Here is a 19,629-nt window from a genome sequence, read left to right on the forward strand (position 1 = left end):
TATGCATGCGTGAAGGGGGTGGGGGTGTGAATGATTGTGGATGGGGAGGTGGGGGTATTTGTGGGTGCGTGTGCATGTGTTTGTGTGAGTGAACGGGGAGAGTGTAGGAGGTGCAGAGAGGAGGGGAGGAAGGAGGAGTGAATGTTTGCGGAGGGAGTGCGTATCTGTGAGTGGGGGTGTGTGTATGTCAGTGTGAGTGCCGGTGTAGGCGTTTGGATGGATATGGGTGGTAGTGGGGGTGTTTGTAAGTGTGTGGAGGGGTGGGGGGGTGTTTGTAAGTGTGTGGATGGTTGGGAGGGTGCATGGAGGTGTGGGGACATGTGTGCATGTGTGTGCCGTTGACAGGAATGGGGATTCCTGTTGCCAGTTGCATTACTGCCAGGGTTTTCATGGCAGCGTAACCGCCACTGAAAGCCTGGCGGTCTGCAGCCTTGTAATCCGGCCGGCAGGCTAAGGCCTGCCACCGGGCTAGAGGTGCTCAATTCCGGTCACGTGGGAGTGACTGCACCGGCGGTCCAGGCGGAGTTGCAGAGGTCTGGCTTCTGCCAAACCTCACAACTTGTAATGCGGTGGTCTTTACCACTGGCTCCGCGAGGTCTGATGACTGCCAGCTTTGTAATGAGGATCCTAGTCTGTGTATATTCTTGCCTAGGTTTTGAAGATATGTCCGCTTTCCCTCATACGTCCCTTCATTAGTGACTCCGATGACCAGAACATCTTGTGTGAAGAAAACCTGCCAATGGCAGACTATCACAGATGCACTCCATACTGACACTAATGTGTATAACATGGTTCACAGGCATACTTACATGTTTACTTCTTATAAATACAGAAAGCAGTGCTTAAGAAGAACAGGCAGCACAATGTTTAAATCTCCAACAAAACCCATTATTCTCCTTACCTTGCTTGCTGCAGTTAGAATATTGAATGAGAGTCTCTTTATACAATTAAAATGCTTAAAATGTGGGCAATAACTCATAATAACAACACACATACTAGAGCATGTGGCTCAGACTGAAAATATCAGAACATTCTCATCACACATCTCTACATAACCTGCTGTTTACAGTAACCGTTTGAAAATTGCAGCTAGAATCAAAACAAATGGCTGTTGATTAAGCTATCATCCCATGACAGCAGATACCAAGTCTGTAATTTTTGGTACAGCCTTTCTGCAGTAACTCTAACAACAGACAACTACCACTTTAGAGAAACTGGAGATGGGAGTGGCCACAGAACTCCTGGATATATATACAAATATTATTATTAATTTTGGAGCCAGTGAATAAAAATTAATAGGTAATGTTCCTTACCATTCTAATCTGCCCTCATCTGTGTCTTAGGCCCAAACTACGTATTAGACCCAACAGCTAGTGCTAATTGTAGGAGGCTGGCCTGGCTTATAGTGGGTACCTTGTGGTACTTACACCTTGTGGCAGGTCCAGTTATCCCTTATCAGTAGAATATAAGTGTTCTAGCAGCTTAGGCTGATAGAGGTAGCTATTGCAGAGCAGCTTAGGCTGACCTAGGAGACCTGCAAAGCTCCTACTATACCACTTATATCATATAGCACTTTATCATAAGAAAACACAATACTCAGAGTTACTAAAAATAGAGGTACTTTATTTTAGTGACAATATGCCAAAAGTATCTCAGAGGATATGCTCCCTTAGGAGGTAAGTAATATACACAAATTTTATGCCCACAAACCAGAATCAGGTAAGTAACAGTTAGAAAAGTAATGCAAACAATGTAGAACACAATAGAATGCAAAAGGGAGAAATAGGCCTAGGGGCAACACAAACCATATACTCCAAAAGTAGAATGCGACCCACGAATGGACCCCAGGCCTAGTGTAGTGTGTAGAGGGTCGCTAGGGGTGTAAGAAAACACTAAAGGTGTCCAAGATACCCCACCCCAAGACCCTGAAAAGTAGGAGTAAAGTTACCCTATTACCCCAGAAAGGCAGTAAAGTCGAGATAGGGGATTCTGCAAGGACAACAATGGACTGCAAAACACAGAAGACGGATTCCTGGACCTGAGGACCTGCAAAGGAGGGGGACCAAGTCCAAGGGTCACACAAGTGTTCAGGGGGGGCAGGAGCCCACTAAACCCCGGATGAAGGTGCAAAAGTGCTTCCTCTGGGTGGAAGAAGCCAAAGATTCTGCAACAACGGAGGTTGCCAGGAACTTCTCCTTTGGTCAGAAGATGTCCCACGGCGTGCTCGAGGATGCAGAGTTGTTTCCACGCAAAAAGACTGCAAACAAGCCTTGCTAGCTGCAAGAGTCGCAGTTGAGGATTTTGGGTGCTGCCGGGGCCCAGAAAGGACCAAGAGGTCGCCCCTTGGCGGAGGAGACAGAGGGGGTCCCTCAGCAACTCAAAGAGCCCCTGCAGAAGCAGGCATCACCCGCAGAAGTACCTGAACAGGCACATAGAAGATCTGAGGACAGCGGTCGACTCAGAGTCACAAAGGAGGGTCCCACGAAGTTGGAGTCCAACTCAGCGAGTTGGGCAATGCAGGACGGAGTGCTGGGGACCTGGGCTAGGGTGTGCATGAAGGAAGTCTTGCAAAAGTGCACAGAAGCCCGAGCAGCTGCAGTTCACGCATTACATAGGATTACTGTCTGGCGTGGGGAGGCAAGGACTTACCTCCACCAAATTTGGACAGAAGGGCCACTGGACTGTCGAATACTCTTGGACCCAGCTCCTGTGTTCCAGGGACCACGCTTGTCAGGATGAGAGGGGACCCAGAGGACCAATGATGCAGAAGTTTGGTGCCTGCGTTAGCAGGGGGAAGATTCCGTCGTCCCACGGGAGATTTCTTCTTGGCTTCCAGTGCAGGGTGAAGGCAGACACCCCTCAGAGCATGCACCACCAGGAAACATTCAAGAAAGCCGGCAGGATGAGCTGCTACAATGCTGCTGGTAGTCTTCTTGCTATTTTGTTGCGGTTATGCAGGCGTCCTGGAGCAGTCAGCGGTCGATCCTTGGCAGAAATCGAAGAAGGGAGTGCAGAGGAACTCTGGTGAGCTCTTGCATTAGTTATCTGGTGAGATGCCCACAGGAGAGACCCTAAATAGCCCACAGAGGATGATTGGCTACAGAGAAATGTAAGCAACTATCAGGAGGGGTCTTGGACGTCACCTGCTGGCACTGGCCTCTCAGAGCTGTCCATTGTGCCCTCACACCTCTGCATCCAAGATGGCAGAGGTCTGGGACACACTGGAGGAGCTCTGGGCACCTGGGAGGTGCTGGTCAGGGGAGTGGTCACTCCCCTTTCCTTTGTCCAGTTTCGCGCCAGAACAAGGCTGGGGGGATCCCTGAACCGGTGTAGACTGGCTTATGCAGAGAGGGCACCATCTGTGCCCTTCAAAGCATTTCCAGAGGCCAGGAGAGGCTACTCCTCCCAGGCCCTTCACACCTATTTCCAAAGGGAGAGGGTGTAACACCCTCTCTCAGAGGAAATCCTTTGTTCTGCCTTCCTGGGACCAAGCTGCCCAGGCCCCAGGGGGGCAGAAACCTGTCTGAGGGGTTGGCAGCAGCAGTAGCTGCAGTGGAGACCCCGGAAAGTTAGTTTGGCAGTACCCGGGCTTTGTGCTGAAGACCCGGTATTGGGGTGACAATTCCATGATCCTAGACATGTTACATGGCCATGTTCGGAGTTACCATTGTGACGCTACATATAGGTATTGACCTATATGTAGTGCACATGTGTAATGGTGTCCCCACACTCACAAAGTCTGGGGAATTTACCCTGAACAATGTGGGGGCTAGTGCCAGGGTGCCCACACACTAAGCAACTTTGCACCTAACCTTCACTAAGTGAGGGTTAGACATATAGGTGACTTATAAGTTACTGAAGTGCAGTGTAAAATGGCTGTGAAATAACGTGGACGTTATTTCACTCAGGCTGCAGTGGCAGTCCTGTGTAAGAATTGTTTGGGCTCCCTATGGGTGGCAAAAGAAATGCTGCAGCCCCTAGGGATCTCCTGGAACCCGAATATCCTGGGTACCTAGGTACCATATACTAGGGAATTATAAGGGTGTTACAGTGTGCCAATGAGAATTGGTAAAATTAGTCACTAGCCTGCAGTGACAATTTTAAAAGCAGAGAGAGCATAAACACTGAGGTTCTGGTTAGCAGAGCCTCAGTGATACAGTTAGGCACCACACAGGGAACAAATATAGGCCACAGATGTATGGGCACTGGGGTCCTGGCTAGCAGGATCCCAGTGACACATATCACACATACTGACAACATAGGGTTTTCACTAACAGCACTGGGCCCTGGCTAGCAGGATCCCAGTGAGACAGTAAAAACACCCTGACATATACTCACAAACTGGCCAAAAGTGGGGGTAACAAGGCTAGAAAGTTGTCTACCACTTTGAGGCGCAGACACGACGCACTGAGCTCTAGATGGGATTGGGTTGAGGGTACTCGAGCATTAACAGTTTTAATTGTTTTAATTGTATTAATTGTTTTATGCAGTTGTGTATGTCCACTTGGTTGGAATTTTCTTTTTTCCCAAAACAATAAAAATTACTTTATAAAAAAAAAAACAAGGCTAGAAAGAGGCTACCTTCCTACACTAATGACTTGGGCAAAAAATTGCAACTGCAATATCAGTAGAAATACTGACAAATTAAAGCAAGAGAGCTATTTAGATACCTCACGTTGTAGTCTGTAATTTTAGTCATTCAACTACTCTGCACTCTTTCACAAAAAAACAGATCTTTCCAAGCATGGGGTGAGAGCAAAGCAACAATTGTTGAAAGGCAAAAAGAGAACGAGAGGGACAAGTGCAGATACATTAATGCGCTAATAAAATTATTGGAACTGTAGTTGGTAATATAATGATATTTCTGGCCTCTTGCTTTGTGTGTGTGTCCTGGCTTCTGGCTCAGGTCCATAAGCCATTCGACGTTTGTGGGCAATAACTAGCATTATTGACTGGATCTATGAGCAATACTACATTGTTCAATCTTGTAAACGACTCAGGCCATGTTTCTGTAAATGTCCTAATTTGCAGGATTGAGGTGGGGACTGGATCTATATCATAGAGGTAGTGTCAATGCAGAATTAGAAATATCGGAGAAAGGTGAGGAAACCAAGAAGGAATATTCAAATGCTAACATTATTTTAAATACTACTATCTTACAAGTGTGAGACTCGTATCCCATCGATCTGATTGTGGCTAAATGTGCTGATAGTAAACACTTGGGGCCAGATGTACCAAATTTGGAAATTGCGACTTGCAATTTGCAAGTCGCAATTTCTAATGCAGAACGGTGTCTCAGACGCCGTCTGCGACTCGCTATGGGGTCGCAATGACCCACCTCATTAATATTCATGAGGTGGGTCGCAAATTGCGGTCCCATAGCGAGTCTAGGCACTCGCTAACATGGAGGCCTGCTGTAGTCAGCAGACCTCCATGTTTGTGACTGCTTTTAAATAAAGCAGTTTTTTTTGTTTTAAAGTGTAGCCCGTTTTCCTTAAAGGAAAACGAGCTGCACTTAAAAAAAAAAAAGAAACCTTTCGTTTCGGATTTTTTTCAGGGCAGGTAGTGGTCCCTTGGACCACTACCTGCCCTGAAAAAATATTTGTGGGTCCATTCACAAAGTGGAAGGGGTCCCATGGGGACCCCTTCCAATTTGCGAGTGGGTTACCATCCACTTGAAGTGGATGGTAACTGCGACACCATTTGCGACCGCATACGCGGTCGTAAATGGTATTGCATACCACTCCGAATCGCAAATAGGAAGTGAACACCCCTTCCTATTTGCGATTCTGAAATGCACATTGCGAGTCGGTCCCGACTCGCAATATGCATTTCTGAATAGGAAATTGGTATTTGCGAGTCGCAAACGGCAATTTTTGCCGTTTGTGACTCGCAAATAGTTTCCTGCATCTGGCCCTTACTTCGGTAACAACTATATTATCAGAGGTTCACGCACCAAGAACAAGTAAAGAAAACAGAGCATGGGACTACTTTTCTGGCTATCATTACATCTGTTGAAAATAGATGTATGTCTAGAGTAATCCGTCAGGTATAGATGTATGGCCTTGTGTAAACAGGGTCTTTGCAGTTATTTGCCATTCAGGTCTCAAAATGTGGTTTACTATAGCGAAAAATGTTTGTGGAGGAAAATGGCTGCACAGTGTGCTATTTGAACGTAAGTGAACCGCACTAACATTATTTCTTGGCAAATCCTCTTTAAGGTTGAAATTCTAAATTTCTTCGTGCATAAAATGTTAATGGGAGGAATATCACTTTCTGCACATAGAGAAAGCCGTCACCAAATGGCCACCCTGGCTAAAGCTACAGATAAGTCTAATGCCATGGATAACACAAGTGAAGATCTGGATTAAGCAAGCTTTGCAAATTAGGTCCTGCTGATATATCAACCTAGAGTAGTCAAGAAACGTACGAGGGTGAAAGTATCAGAAACAACGAGGCTTTGGTTATCAAGAGACGTACACGCATCAGTTGAACCTGTGACCATCCATGATAAGCACTTGTACTCACCAGTATTTTGGGATAGTTGTGCCGTATAGACTCTGCCACAGTGACATCCCTCCTACTAACAGCATGGGCTACAGTGGAGTTTTTCAAAAAGGCAGGAAAGTCGGGAGTATCCTCTGTGGCTGTAAGCTGTGAAAAAAGACAACAATTTGAAAAATAATGAGACACCAGGAATGACTAAACCAGATTTTATTTCACCCCTCCCCTGAGACTCGAACTTTCCACTTTCACTGTGTGTGCATCACTAGAAAATGCCTGCGTATACTTCCTTTTCTGTCCCATCAATTTTCCCATAGGCAGCACAGCAGGTCTCTGTCCGGTTCTGTGATTTGTACTGACGAGGATCATTCATTTGCCCAGCAGTACATGCGGGGCACAGTCACAAAACCATATCTGATTTTTTTTTTCTCACTTCCTGGACTCTAATGACTTTAGCTGCATCAGAAAACGAGGTGTTTGTCTTCACGGATGAATATAGCCTCTGTGGTAGTATGGCCGAAGATGATAAATTTGAATAAAAAATATAATAGCCATGTTAATGCTTCACAGTAAATTCATCTGTGTTCTCTATAATGCTAAAAGTGTAAAAAACACTAAAATCTCGGCTATAGTGGCAGCTCTTAGAAAATTGCACGCAAAAGGTGCTCCCTTTAAAAAAAAGAAATTAAAACCATCTGTGCCACCTTTGAAGCTCTGGGGGGCAGATTTATGAAAAGTGGCGCTGCACCAAGTGCAGAACCACTTTCCCTGCGCCCCTTAGCACCCCCCTACCACCACAATGTGTACGCCGTATTTAAAATACGGCGCACCATGACGCAGGGTAGGGGGCAATAGCATCATTTTCATGACGCTATTGATGTACTCTGCAGGAGTTGCGCCAAAATATTGGTGCGACTCCTGCTGAGTACATAGGGCCCCATTCTAAAGAATGGAAGCCCGCTTTTAACGTCTGCCCTTGAACAGGCGTTGTAAGTGCCATACAAATGGCGCACAGAAATCTCAGAGATTTCCTAGCGCCATTTTTCTGGCTCCCGTAACGGTGGAACGCCCCCTTCGCATACATTATGCCTGGAGCAGGCATAATGTAGCGCAAAAGGTTACAGAGTGGCACAATGCATGCATTGCACCACCTTGTAAATAAGGTGCGGGGATTTCGGCCTTGTTGGGCCACCTTAACGTCAAAAACAATTATGTGAATGTGGAACAATTTGCCCCTTGATGTATTTTAATAAAACTATGGACTCTGTTAAAAAATCAAGTTTAATCGAAACAGCATGTCTACAGCTAACATATGTTTACTTCTTCATTTATTTTTTGAGATGATACTAACAGAGTGGTCTTAACGTCACTGAGGAGGGAGATTCGAAAAGTAATGTTCTGGTCATGGGTGGGGTCCAGTTAATCATAAAACAACCTATGTGTAAACCAAAGGATTTCTTTTATTGGTGGGTACACTTGGTTTGATTAAAACATATTTATTCTACTAGGAGTTTATGTCTCCAGCATCATATCAGAATGTAATCACCAATATGTTTCACACTCAAATTGGATCCTCATAGGGCCTTCGTCAGGGCAGTGCAGGTACCTCTGCAATCAGTCACTCATGCAACTTCCAAGGGCATACTGGTAAGAAAAAGTCTTACCTGTCAGCCACTGTCTTCCCTTAAGAGTAGAAACCTTATGAAAAAATTGGTATGCAGACATTATAAGGTATCCACAGTTGTAAGAAATGTATGAACAGGATACATTATGTATCCACTATTTATTGTGTAAACCTGTCTGGTCTTATGTCCTGCATCACACTTGCATGCACCCAACATGGTATGCACGTGAATTCACAGCACACGTAAACATAAAAGTAATTACATTCTGACATGATATATACCAGCTGTGTGATTTAGGAAAAAACTAACATTCTACAGCCTTTCCGTTCACTCTCAGTACTCTAGTGAAATTGTCAGATGGTTCACCTTACAAAATGCTCCAACTTTGCTTTTACATAAAAGAAAAGTAAACACCAATCTCCATGTTAATAGAATAAGTGGTAATTTGTCAAAAGACAGAGGCTGATGTTTGACCTCTGTCTGTCAGCACACAGTAGATGTACTACAGCATGATTATTCTGGGGGTGTTACGCACCCCCAGCATCCTCACTTTCAGCGCCTATGATGGTTATCCATAGTTGCATGGATGGTGATAGTGATGTTGCTTATTGACGGTGTGATTTAATGTTGAAAATGAAGGCTGGAAGTGTGCTCCAATCATTTCATATTACGCAACTGTGCGTTTACTGTGCGAAACTTAGGGCAGGACTGTTGTAAGAGCTAGAATTGCATCTTGCATACACAGATCAGTACTTCTTGTAGGTTCATTCCAGTTGCTGCTATGTTTAAAAAAGCAACCAGATATTTACAGCCCTTCCAAGCACAAGATGGTTGTTAATTATCCATCTTTTCTTCTGGAGTAATTTCCAGAGCTTGTATGTCTTTTTACTGAGGATGACTTCCGCCCAAGAACACATTTATTTAAATGAGTGTTATTTAAGAAAGGAAGCATTCTGGATCTGAATCCTCCCTGGCAGTACAGCCTGTGTTTTTGATTTTAGAGAGATGGCTCCTGTTACATGGAATTATTGCTTCCGGTGATCCAAACTGGTAAAAACTAATGTGTTTTAAGTAGGCTCCATGTATTATATGTAATATTATTCACATTTCTCAAGGAATTATTGATAAACTGATAAGGTTATTCACAACATCATATGTTTATAATGCAAGGAATTCTGCAATAACTATATATAAACGCCTATCTCTTATTTCTTTATGGGATTCTGTAATTCCTGTTTAAAAGCCAGGCTCTAATTTCTTTATACTCGGTGACTTGTGATGCACCCAGTCGCTGATTTTAAGGAAAAGAGTCAGATCTTGACTATTATATCCTTATAACCTGCCACAGCAGGCTATACCTATCATTAAAGGCCTGCTCCAGCGTTAAAGGCCCTAGCTGAAGGCGAGAGCCCTTTACAAGGATGCAGGACTTTAATGCCGGTATAGCCCAGCTATAATGGAATATAGGGCTATTATAACATACCGCCACTAGAGGGCAGAATGTTCTAATAAATAAAACAAAGGCCTCACTGAGACTGAGGGGACAGAAATCCCTTTGGGCTCCGTGAGGCCTCTGTTCACAGCAACAGATGTAAACGACAACATTGGAATGTTGGAGCTTCAAGCTTCTACCAACCATTAAAAGCCCAGAGCACTCCATTATTTTCAATGGATCTCCCAACATTCCAATGTTCTAATATAGCCTTAGAACCCACAGTAGTGGGCTCTACCGTCCATTAAAGGCCCGCTCCCGCGTTAAAGACCCGAGCTGAAGGCGAGGTGAAAGACAGACTAGGTGGAGCACAATTGAAGCTGCTGTCTAAAACAAGGAAGATGGAATGTTACTTTTCTTTATTCTGCTTTCTTTTTCTAGCTTACAAAGAAAAGCAGAGAGAACATGTCATTTTGTGCACTCCTTAGATAGTTAGAGAAAAGATAGAATCTTTCAACATTTTTCTACACATTCCAAATTATTGCAGTTTAAAAAAAAAAAAAAAAAAACTGACTGGTATTGAACTGTTTACAATTTCTGTTTGGACAAATATTTAACAGGTTTTTTATGTGTTTAATTTTGTACTAGAGGTTTTATTTTTTATTCTTTTATTCTTTACATTTGCAAACATGCTCGCTCTTTCATGTAAAAGAGCTATGTACCAAGGTTTTAAGTGGTTTGTGGGAAAGGTGATGGTGTGACCAAGTACGCCCTGGCATACATGATAAAGATATTGCAAGTCACCTCAGAGTTCCATAACTTTTCAAAGAAGCTCGGCCTTTGGGTTCATTCCTCTATATGGTTTTGGAACTCCTTGCTGACTTGCAATATCCTCATAATGTATGACATGGGGTACTTTATTCCTCATATAATTGGCAAATTGTGCCGCACCCAGTTGCAGATTATAAAGAAAAGACTTCAGAACTCAACTGCAATAAGTTATTACATCTGAGTTCTGACATCTGAATGCCTGCTGCCAGAGCCACCGGACAGTCTTTGGCCTCATCCTCTATATGGTTATAGAACTCCTCTGTGACTTACAATATCCTTATAATGTACAGACGGGGGTACTTTTTCCCTTATGTATTATTAAAGCGGTTATTATTACAATTGGTGTTTGCATCATTCATATATTTATTATTATTAATGTTTGCTATGTGAAATTTGAGACATTATCTTTAGCTATTATGCTAGAATTTAGCATACTTAATATTTTCTTCAGTGCCACACTTTGCTGTTGTGGTAGGCCCACATTGAGGCCCTCATTACGAGTGTGGCTGTCTAACGACCGCCACACTCGCTGTGACGGTCCGACCGCCACATAACAACCCTGGTCGTCCCACCTCCAGGGAACCACCAGCACCACCAGGATCAGTCTGGCAGTGGCGGAGATCCTAATCCACCAGGGCAGGGCTGCAAGCAGTGCTGCCCTGTGGATTACGACCATGTTATCCGCCAGCCTTTTCATGGTGGTAAGAACAAGTGCAGGGAGCCCCCCTGCCCAGCACCCTCACAATGTACACTGTCGGCTTTGCAAACAGTTAACATTGCAAGGGTGCTGATGCACCCTGTTAGCTACAGCATTGCCACCAGCTCAATTACGAGCCGGAGACAATGCTGTAGTCTGTTTCCCGCTAGGCCAGAGGCTGGAAAATTAGGTTTATGCCTGCTGACCTAGCAGGAAACTCTTAATGACTCCGGCGGGGAGGTCGTTGCATTGGCAGCGGCAACCCTGTTGGAGGTTTGGCAGATGGAGTTTTTCATCCACCAAACTCTTAATAAGGCCCTAAGTGTTACCGCTCCCCCATTTTTCCATACTGAACATCTGCACTCCACGTTTGCAAGATCTTTTTATTTTAGAGTACTTTAGAGTCAGTAAGCACTGTGTTATACATCATATAGCACAATTAAGATGTAAATTTTTTATGGAGGCTAAGGTGAATTTTGCTAAAGAGTTTCAAAAGTAGCAGGTTCCAATTGCATCTGACTTCTGTCATTTTTCGCTGTTATGAAGCCTTGGTTTTCTTTATATTCAAAGTTGTCTCAATGCATAGAGAGAAAACAAAAAGACATGTCACTATCAGCAGTGGCTGCTACAGATATCAAAGGGAGGAGCGGGGGGACGTCAAGGGTAATAAATTCAACCTAAACACACATGCGCACTTATTGCACTTTCCCCCTCCCATCTCCTGTGACCCGCCCCTCCCTGCACCTGCTGGATGAGGCAGCAATTTCTGCTTCTGGCTTTTAGCCAGTGGGGCAACCCTCCTCTGCCATAGCAGAGGGGCTACCCCTGGACTCACTATTATAAAGACAGTGGCTGAGCTGTTCACATGGTAAATTCAGTTCAATGGAAAATGCATTCCTACTACGCAAGAACAACAGGAGCAGAGGATAATTTTGCCTGCAGGTTCACGTTTATGGACGGGACCAGAAAATAAGTTTAAAAGGCAGTTTGTGAACCTTCTTGTCCAGTGTTTTATTACGTTTACGATCAGATTTCATTACCCTACCATGATGGAGAAATATATCCAATTCTGGAACTAGGAGGAGTTTCACAGGACAAAAAAAAGGAATAGTCTTTTTGTATTTGGTGGATGTGAGAAGAGATAGCTTTTAAAGGGAGACAAATGAAAACCACATGCTCCTGACGTGATTGCAATTACAGGCCTGTGGTTTAAACTGGCCTCAGACAGACTAGTCTGCAACATGCTGGCCACTGGGAGATAAGAGGCTCTAATGAGCTGGACTGGAAATACAAAAAAGTGCTTCCTTCCCATGAGTGACTCGTACAGTATCAGGGAGAGGTCACGAGACAACACTTCGAATGCTGCTGACAGCGTAAACATTTTAAGGGTTTACATTAGTGAGTGGCTAAAAAATAGCCAGGAATCCTTTCAAGTGCAACACTTAAAGTTGCACCCATCGCCAGTGCATTACACTGTGCAAAAAGTACAAACAGTGCAAAATTTTCAGGGTTAACAACACGGTGGAGTAACGAAAACATAAACGCTAGTCCAATGAACACAGGGCACATTAGTTATCAAGAGAGGGAACTTCATAATTAATTGCTAATAGCACACACCAAAAAGCATAAAATGAAGTCACACAATCAAAGAATTTTATATAAAGTTTTGGGGTAGGTGTATACATAGCACGACTAGGTTAAGTTAGTCCACGCCTAACAGCTTGCTGATTTTGATAACTACGGTTCTATAACAAATCTTTCTATATAACATCTATTAGAACCTTAGCGCAGTGACAATACAAGTCGTACTACTAAGCTACAGAGCTGAAAACAAAATGATTACATCATGTGCTCCTAGGAAAGGAGAGCACGCCTTTTGAAACATTTGCTCATGTGCATAACCAGCTCTATGTGTGCAAGCCACTCAAAGCTCGAGCCAGGCTCGAACCTGAAGCCTGGCTCTGGCTCAGCTCGAGGTCCTGTTGGAACCTCGAGCCTCTAACTTGCCGAGCTTTCCCGTGGCTTCTACCTGCAACCCACCCTCTACCCTGGATGTGGCATTATGGCCAGAGCTGGCCACTTTGGACCAGGGGAACCCAGTTAGAGAGTCCACCTTAGGTTAACATCTTGCAATTCTGGAAAAATCACTTAGTTTCTCCGTGCCTATTAAAAATAAATATGACTTTGTGTAATTTAACTGCTACTTTTACAAAGTGCTCCAATACTTTTGGACAAGTTGGCGCAGTGTAAAAACTGCAGAAAAATTCACAAATATGTGTATGAATGCACTTTCAAATATGTGAGTACAGAGTAGCACTTGTATAAAAACCTATTGAGTTTGATTTAATATGATCTAATATACTCTAATGTTGCTCTATAATAATGTGGGCTATGTATACGATTTGCATGAAAGGTATCTTGCTTCTTATTCACTAACGGTTCATGTCTAAAAACTTCTCAGTGCAGTGCTACAATGTAACATTGATGCTAAACCTTAGTCGTGTTAAAGAAATATACTTTTTTGAATTTTAAAGAGACTTTTGTCATATTTTACGTGATGTTTGTTGTATGATTTGCATCACAAACATTTTCATGGCTTGGCTCGTGCACCGGCTCTAAGCGCTAAGCCAGACCCTTGGCTCGGCTCTGGCTCGGATCTCCCTTTAAATTTGTGAGCTCACCCACCTCTACGACAGGCGGCAGAGACCAGATGCTACTGTTACCCAGCTCAGTGATACTCATGTTATTGTCCTTACAATCCTGAAATATGGAGTCACCTCTTGTGGGGTTTGAAATTGGTGAGTTATGGCGTGCAAACGTTTTTCTGCAGTTCGCTCTTTAACCCAATGGGCTGTCTAGCAGCTTTGAGGCACCTCTTTTGGAATGTGAGACAATGCCTATCCTTGGACAAGCCTGCCCTCCCAAGAGATGCCTTTTAAAACGGTTTAAATTACTTGTGCTTATTTAAGCCTCTGTAAGTGCTGTTAGCAGCCACGTCACTCCCTTATTTTCTCTTTCTTCTGTCTAACAGCCTCTCTATAATGCTCATGTACGCACTCATGTCAGATAAGGCTCAGCCCGATCATCTTTCCCAATCTGTGTCTGATGCGGAACCATTCACTCCTCTTTGTTACTAGTTGCTAGTTACTTTGACCTACGCTGTAGTAACCTGCGCGCGTGTCCACCACATGCCGTTTGAAGTGAGTGCTGGAATAGATGATTCTTTCTCCGGGCCCTTGCTGACTTCCACACGGATATCACACGCAGTCAAGCAGCCTAAGAGAATGGACCACATTCATTTCCAAATGAACATTTTTCTTCCACCACTGGTGCCATAAAACTAATAGGCAGGGTCGAAGCTACCACTGATGCAACAACAGCACTGGCAATGCTGATAAAGGTTCTATTTTACTACCCCCAACAGCAATCAAAGGGGCAATTTTTCTTGCTTGCACAGGATGGCATCCATGCTACCCTCCTGTTAACGTGATTGATGGTCTTCACTCATTGTCACATCCTTTCAAAATATTTGCCCTTTGTTTCGTCCTGGCCTCACGGAGCTAAAGCTCTGTTCATCTACCGCAACAGAGCTTCAGGCAGATATCAATGAACATATGAAGATATAGAAAAGAGTGCAACAGAATGAGGAAAGAGATAGTTATAGAACAGAAGAACATAGAACAGGAGAAAAGTTGATAAGGGAGAAGGAAGCAGAATGTAGAGGAAGCGGGGAAAAAGTGAATGAGGGAGAAAGAAAGCTCTCATTGGGGCAAAGTGTGAGTGAAAACTGGCAGAGATGAGAGGAGTGGTGAAAGGGAATTGCTAACCAATGTATAAAGCCATTTATATTTTATCCAGTCCTATGCCTACAAATGCTTTTTAAATGGATCATTTTGTATGAGTTTTCTATATACTTCAATGAGGGAGAAAAAACACAATGAAGAAATATTATTGTAAAAGGGGCTGCTGGTCTTTTCAGAAGATCTCCGTCTTATTACATGATACAGTACTAAGGGCCTGATTTATATAATGCTGAAGGCTCATTCCTTGCCAAAATAGTAGTACACCTGTCACATTACATGAGGGCGGACCTTTGAGTTAATCACGGCGGGGGCTACTCTGTCTCTGCTGTGATTAATACCCGCTGATGTCCCTGGGAAGAAAGGCCCATCTAAAAAATGGCTACATGTCCGCCCACCCAATTTAGATGAGTGGACATGTAGTCATTTTAAAACAATTGTAATGCTCCCCTTGCCATGGGAGAAACCTCTCATTTGGAGGGAAGCATTAGTTTGTTTTTGTTTTCATAAAGAAAATCCAATTTGGGTTTTTCTTGTTGAAAAGGAAAAAAGGATAAAGCTTGCTGCAGGGCGGAGTCCTTCTGATGCAACCCTGCCACTAACAGTAAAATGCATCGACAGTAACTGCCATGACTGCGGTTCCTTCTAATGCCTTTATAAATGAACGCCTGCTTGGCAGTCATTTATAAATCTGGCGGGCGGAGTATTCACTGCCTGACAGATGTAAAGTCCTCTGCCAGGCCAATGGTGAATACTTTGTCTGCCAAAACATAAATCTGGTCTTTACTGTGAAGGCTGTGATGAAAAGTATATGTCATTCAAAGTTTGCTGACAAGCCTTATCCTGGTGGGAACATGAGTTTGGTGGATCGAAGAATGTTGAGGAATTCACAGAGTATTTTGCTGAGATCTGTTTGTGTGCTTGTAACAAGTGTAATGGGGCTGACACAAGACAAACTCTAATCAAGCTTTGCCTTTGTCAACAGTACCCAAACAATGGGGCCTTGCACAAAGGAAGTACAAATCTGAAGGCTCTGAGTGGTCATTTATAAAAGCTGTCATTGGCTGAATAGTCTGAATGATGAACTGTACAAGCCATTGACCAGGGTCACCCACACTGCTGATCAGGAAGGAGCCGATTTACTTAAACAAAACAGATCATGTTTTTCTTTTTATGCTGGTGGAAAATGAGAGCACAATAGACCCCAGTGCAGGGAAGAACTTTAAGATTTCAAGCCACTCTCCCCTGACTATGAGTCAAAGACCTCAGAAGTACAGTGTTGTCATGTTTTCAGAAGCACAGGACTGTCTGCTTGAAGGTCGCGCTGAGTCAATGTTAATGTTGCTAACAAGCAGGAAAACTATTTCCATAGATCAAGCCAATGACAGCCACTCAGTCCGCAAAAAATGTACTTAATGGAACAAATATATTCATTATCCACTTGGACACTGATAGAGTAATTTGCGAGTAATGTACACATCCTGAGCAAATGTGTAAAGTAATCACTGCTGTTTTGCATGTTTAATATTTAACATGTTAAGCATCAGAGTAAAGCACCAAAAGCAAAATTTTTGTGTGCAAAATAGCTCAGTGCTTATCACAGACAAATTTCATGCAATGCACGTTTCCCATGTTAACTCCCATAGGGATTTTGAATACAACTGCAGCCTGAATCAGTGGAAGGAATTACAGCACATTTGGACGAAAGGTAGCTTTTGGTCTCCAAAGCACACTTGTTATTATTTGGTGTAAATCCGTTCAGTAGTTTTTGAGATATTAGAGGAAATCCAAATTTGTATATCTGAAAGCATGAATAATTTGCGAATAGTTTCAATCTCGTGCAGAGATCTGATTGACTGCCAACTCTTGAACCAGGAAATGTTGGCAGCTACTTTGGGACTCTGCTTCAGTCCCTAAAAAAAAATCAAAAAAAGAAAAGGGGGTAGGGAACGAATATCCTAACACACTCGCCTTTGTCCTGGAGCTCCCCCTGGGACCCTGCCACTGTAAAAAAAACATTTTCTTTTAATTTATGGCAATATTAGTGAATATTGCAGTGTATTAAAAAAAAAAAAAAAGTGCAGTCTGCGGCACTTCTTATAACTATAGCCCCGGGTGGGCCAGGCCATGGGGGGGCATGTGGGTTTATTTAATAAAAAAGGACAGGGCGCACAGTGCCCCATTCCAGGAGCTTAATAATGCCCCCGGGACCACCATCTCCCCTAGGACAATACCTATTTTAAGGGGGAGGCAGACCCAGGGAACCACCACCCCCCCTAGGCTAATGTCTATTTTGAGGGTGACCCCAGACCCTGGGGACCACCACCTCCCTTGGGCTATAAGTAATGTAGGCAGGGTGTGTGAACTCACGCCCCGGCCCTGGGGACTATTACCTCTCTGGGGTCAATTAATTTTTTGAAAAGGAGGGGGGATGCATGGCCCCAAGGACCACCACCACCCCGGAGCCTGCCCATGCAGAACAAGGGAGGGGGGGTGGCCCCCCTTCTGGATAATATATGGCCTTGGGGACCGCCACCCCCAGGGCCAGACCCTGCTATCTTCTGAGGTGCTCACCCCTCAGGAGATAGCTGTTTGTTTTTGCCTGGTGGGAGCTGTGATAGCCTCCGCCACGCAAAAGCAAACACTTTGCTTCCAGCAAGCGGGAGCTGTCAAAATGCTCTTGCTTGCTGGAAACAAAGTTTTCATTTACAGCAGCAGGTAACTATGCCTTGCGCCCTTGCCATGCACTGCTAATTGCCCCACATAATACATCAGTAATATTGCATCTACTGTTACATCATTGATAATACAGTAGGAAAATTTGCAGTAAAGTTATTGATCTGTAAACTGTGCCTGGTGGGGGTGCAAATTCTAGTTACCTTAAGGTATGAGTAATAGTTTCTTGCAATAACTATAACTGCTGAATTTCTATGTTTTTTTTTGCATTTAAATTCTGATTCTAGGTATAACGTCCCTGTAACCACTGTTTTTTTTCAGTGAATATAGACACTCTGGGGGTCATTAAGAGATTGGCGGATGAAAAAGGCCATCCACCAAACACTCAAGGTCAGGTTACTGCCAGTGCAATCCCCATTATGAGTTTTCCACTGAGTCAACGGGAAACAGTCCACAACATTGACGCCGGCTCATAATTGAGCTGGTGGCAATGTTGCAGTGTGTAGGGTGCACCAGTACCCATTGTGATTTTTTCACTGTCTGTAAAGCAGACAGTGAATAGCGTGATGGGGCTGGCCATGGGGGCCCCAGCACTGCCCATGCCAAGTGCATGGGCAGTGCATGGGCCCTCATGGGACCCCCTGCACCCCCACATCTGCCGGCCTTTACATGGCGGGCAACCACCATGTAAACGCTGGCAGAGTGGGTGGTTGTAATACCTAAGGCAATGCTGCTTGCAGCGCTGCCCTGGTAGATTGGGACCCCCAGCACCGCCAGACCGTCGGTGGCCGAAAAGTGGTGGTGCTGGTGGTCCGACTTTGGCACAGCCTCCACAGTCGTAATGTGGCTGCTGAACCGCCACATTGGCAGCAGTTCGACCACCACCGCAGCCCTGGCAGGCCCAAGACTGCCAGGGTCGTAATGACCATCTCTGTAGTTACAGCTAGGTTTGGCAAGACAGGAATTCCTTGCTATTAACTTTGTCCAATTTGACGAATCACCACAAAACTTTAAAGACCTACTGAATTGGAGGGGGATGGAATGTTTTGTGATGCTCTGTTGGGAGGATTAGGAGGGGGTGCAAAGTAAAAAGGGGGTTCCAAAACAGCTTTTTCCACCTATCTATTTTCCATAATCTTTGCTTACGCATGTATCTCAAAATGTCATCCTAATTGAATTAAATTTAACATGATTATAGATTATGGTGTGTAGACGATCCCTATTGGCACTACAGGTAAGGCAAGTATTTTTTTAGTTATAAGGCACAAAACATAGTTATATTTGTGGATGTGGAAGTTTCCAAAGATTCTCAAAAGTACTGCAGTCCATGGCAATGACAAGTCATCCATTTTGTGATTGGCTAATGACTTTCTTCACAAAAGTTAAAAGCAGCCATGTTATTTAATCACATTTTGACTGTGTTCTAGGTTAGGGCTAGGTAAGTATAAGGTTTTTATATTTTTTCCTACCTATTACCACGATAGTAAAATGGTAATATATAGGGAAAAATATTTATATGTTTCTATATATGTAAAAACAAATTTAAGGAGTACTGCAGTGCTACCTAGGAAGTACTATGGTACTGAAAAAAGTTTAAAACATTTAAAAACCACTGACCAAATAACAGAAACCAACTTGTGATGAGAAAGTGGGATGGACTAGGCAACTTCTTGCACATTTCGTTTTTGATTTACACATATTTGCAGTTTGAGTCATAGGAAGCTTCACTGATTTGCCAAGAGTCACATGACTTTTGCTAAAGTGACAGAGTAGAAATTCAAAATCAAGCCTTAAAATTCCAAGGTAAAAAAAAAAATGTAACTAAAGATTATGGCGGTCATTCTGACCCTGGCGGTTGAAAACCGCCAGGGCAGAGTGCCGCGGAAGCACCGCCAACAGGCTGGCGGTGCTTCATGGGCAATTCTGACCGTGGCGGTAAAGCCGCGGTCAGAAAAGGGCAACCGGCGGTTTCCCGCCGGTTTACCCCTGCCCCAAAGAATCCTCCATGGCGGCGCTGCTCGCAGCACCGCCATGGGGATTCCGACCCCCTTCCCGCCATCCTGG

General features: G+C 44.0%; 1 protein-coding gene across 1 annotated transcript in view; it reads right to left on the reverse strand.

The window, feature by feature from the left end:
- Nucleotides 1-19,629, reverse strand: part of ITGA8 (integrin subunit alpha 8) — a 550,523-nt gene that overhangs the window by 103,142 nt on the left and 427,752 nt on the right. Inside the window, exon 26 of the mRNA XM_069211593.1 lies at nucleotides 6,529-6,654. Within this exon, the coding sequence (XP_069067694.1) occupies nucleotides 6,529-6,654 (126 nt within the window). The remainder of the gene's footprint in view (nucleotides 1-6,528; nucleotides 6,655-19,629) is intronic.

This window comes from Pleurodeles waltl, chromosome 10, assembly GCF_031143425.1.
Source record: "Pleurodeles waltl isolate 20211129_DDA chromosome 10, aPleWal1.hap1.20221129, whole genome shotgun sequence".
Lineage (NCBI taxonomy): Eukaryota > Metazoa > Chordata > Amphibia > Caudata > Salamandridae > Pleurodeles > Pleurodeles waltl.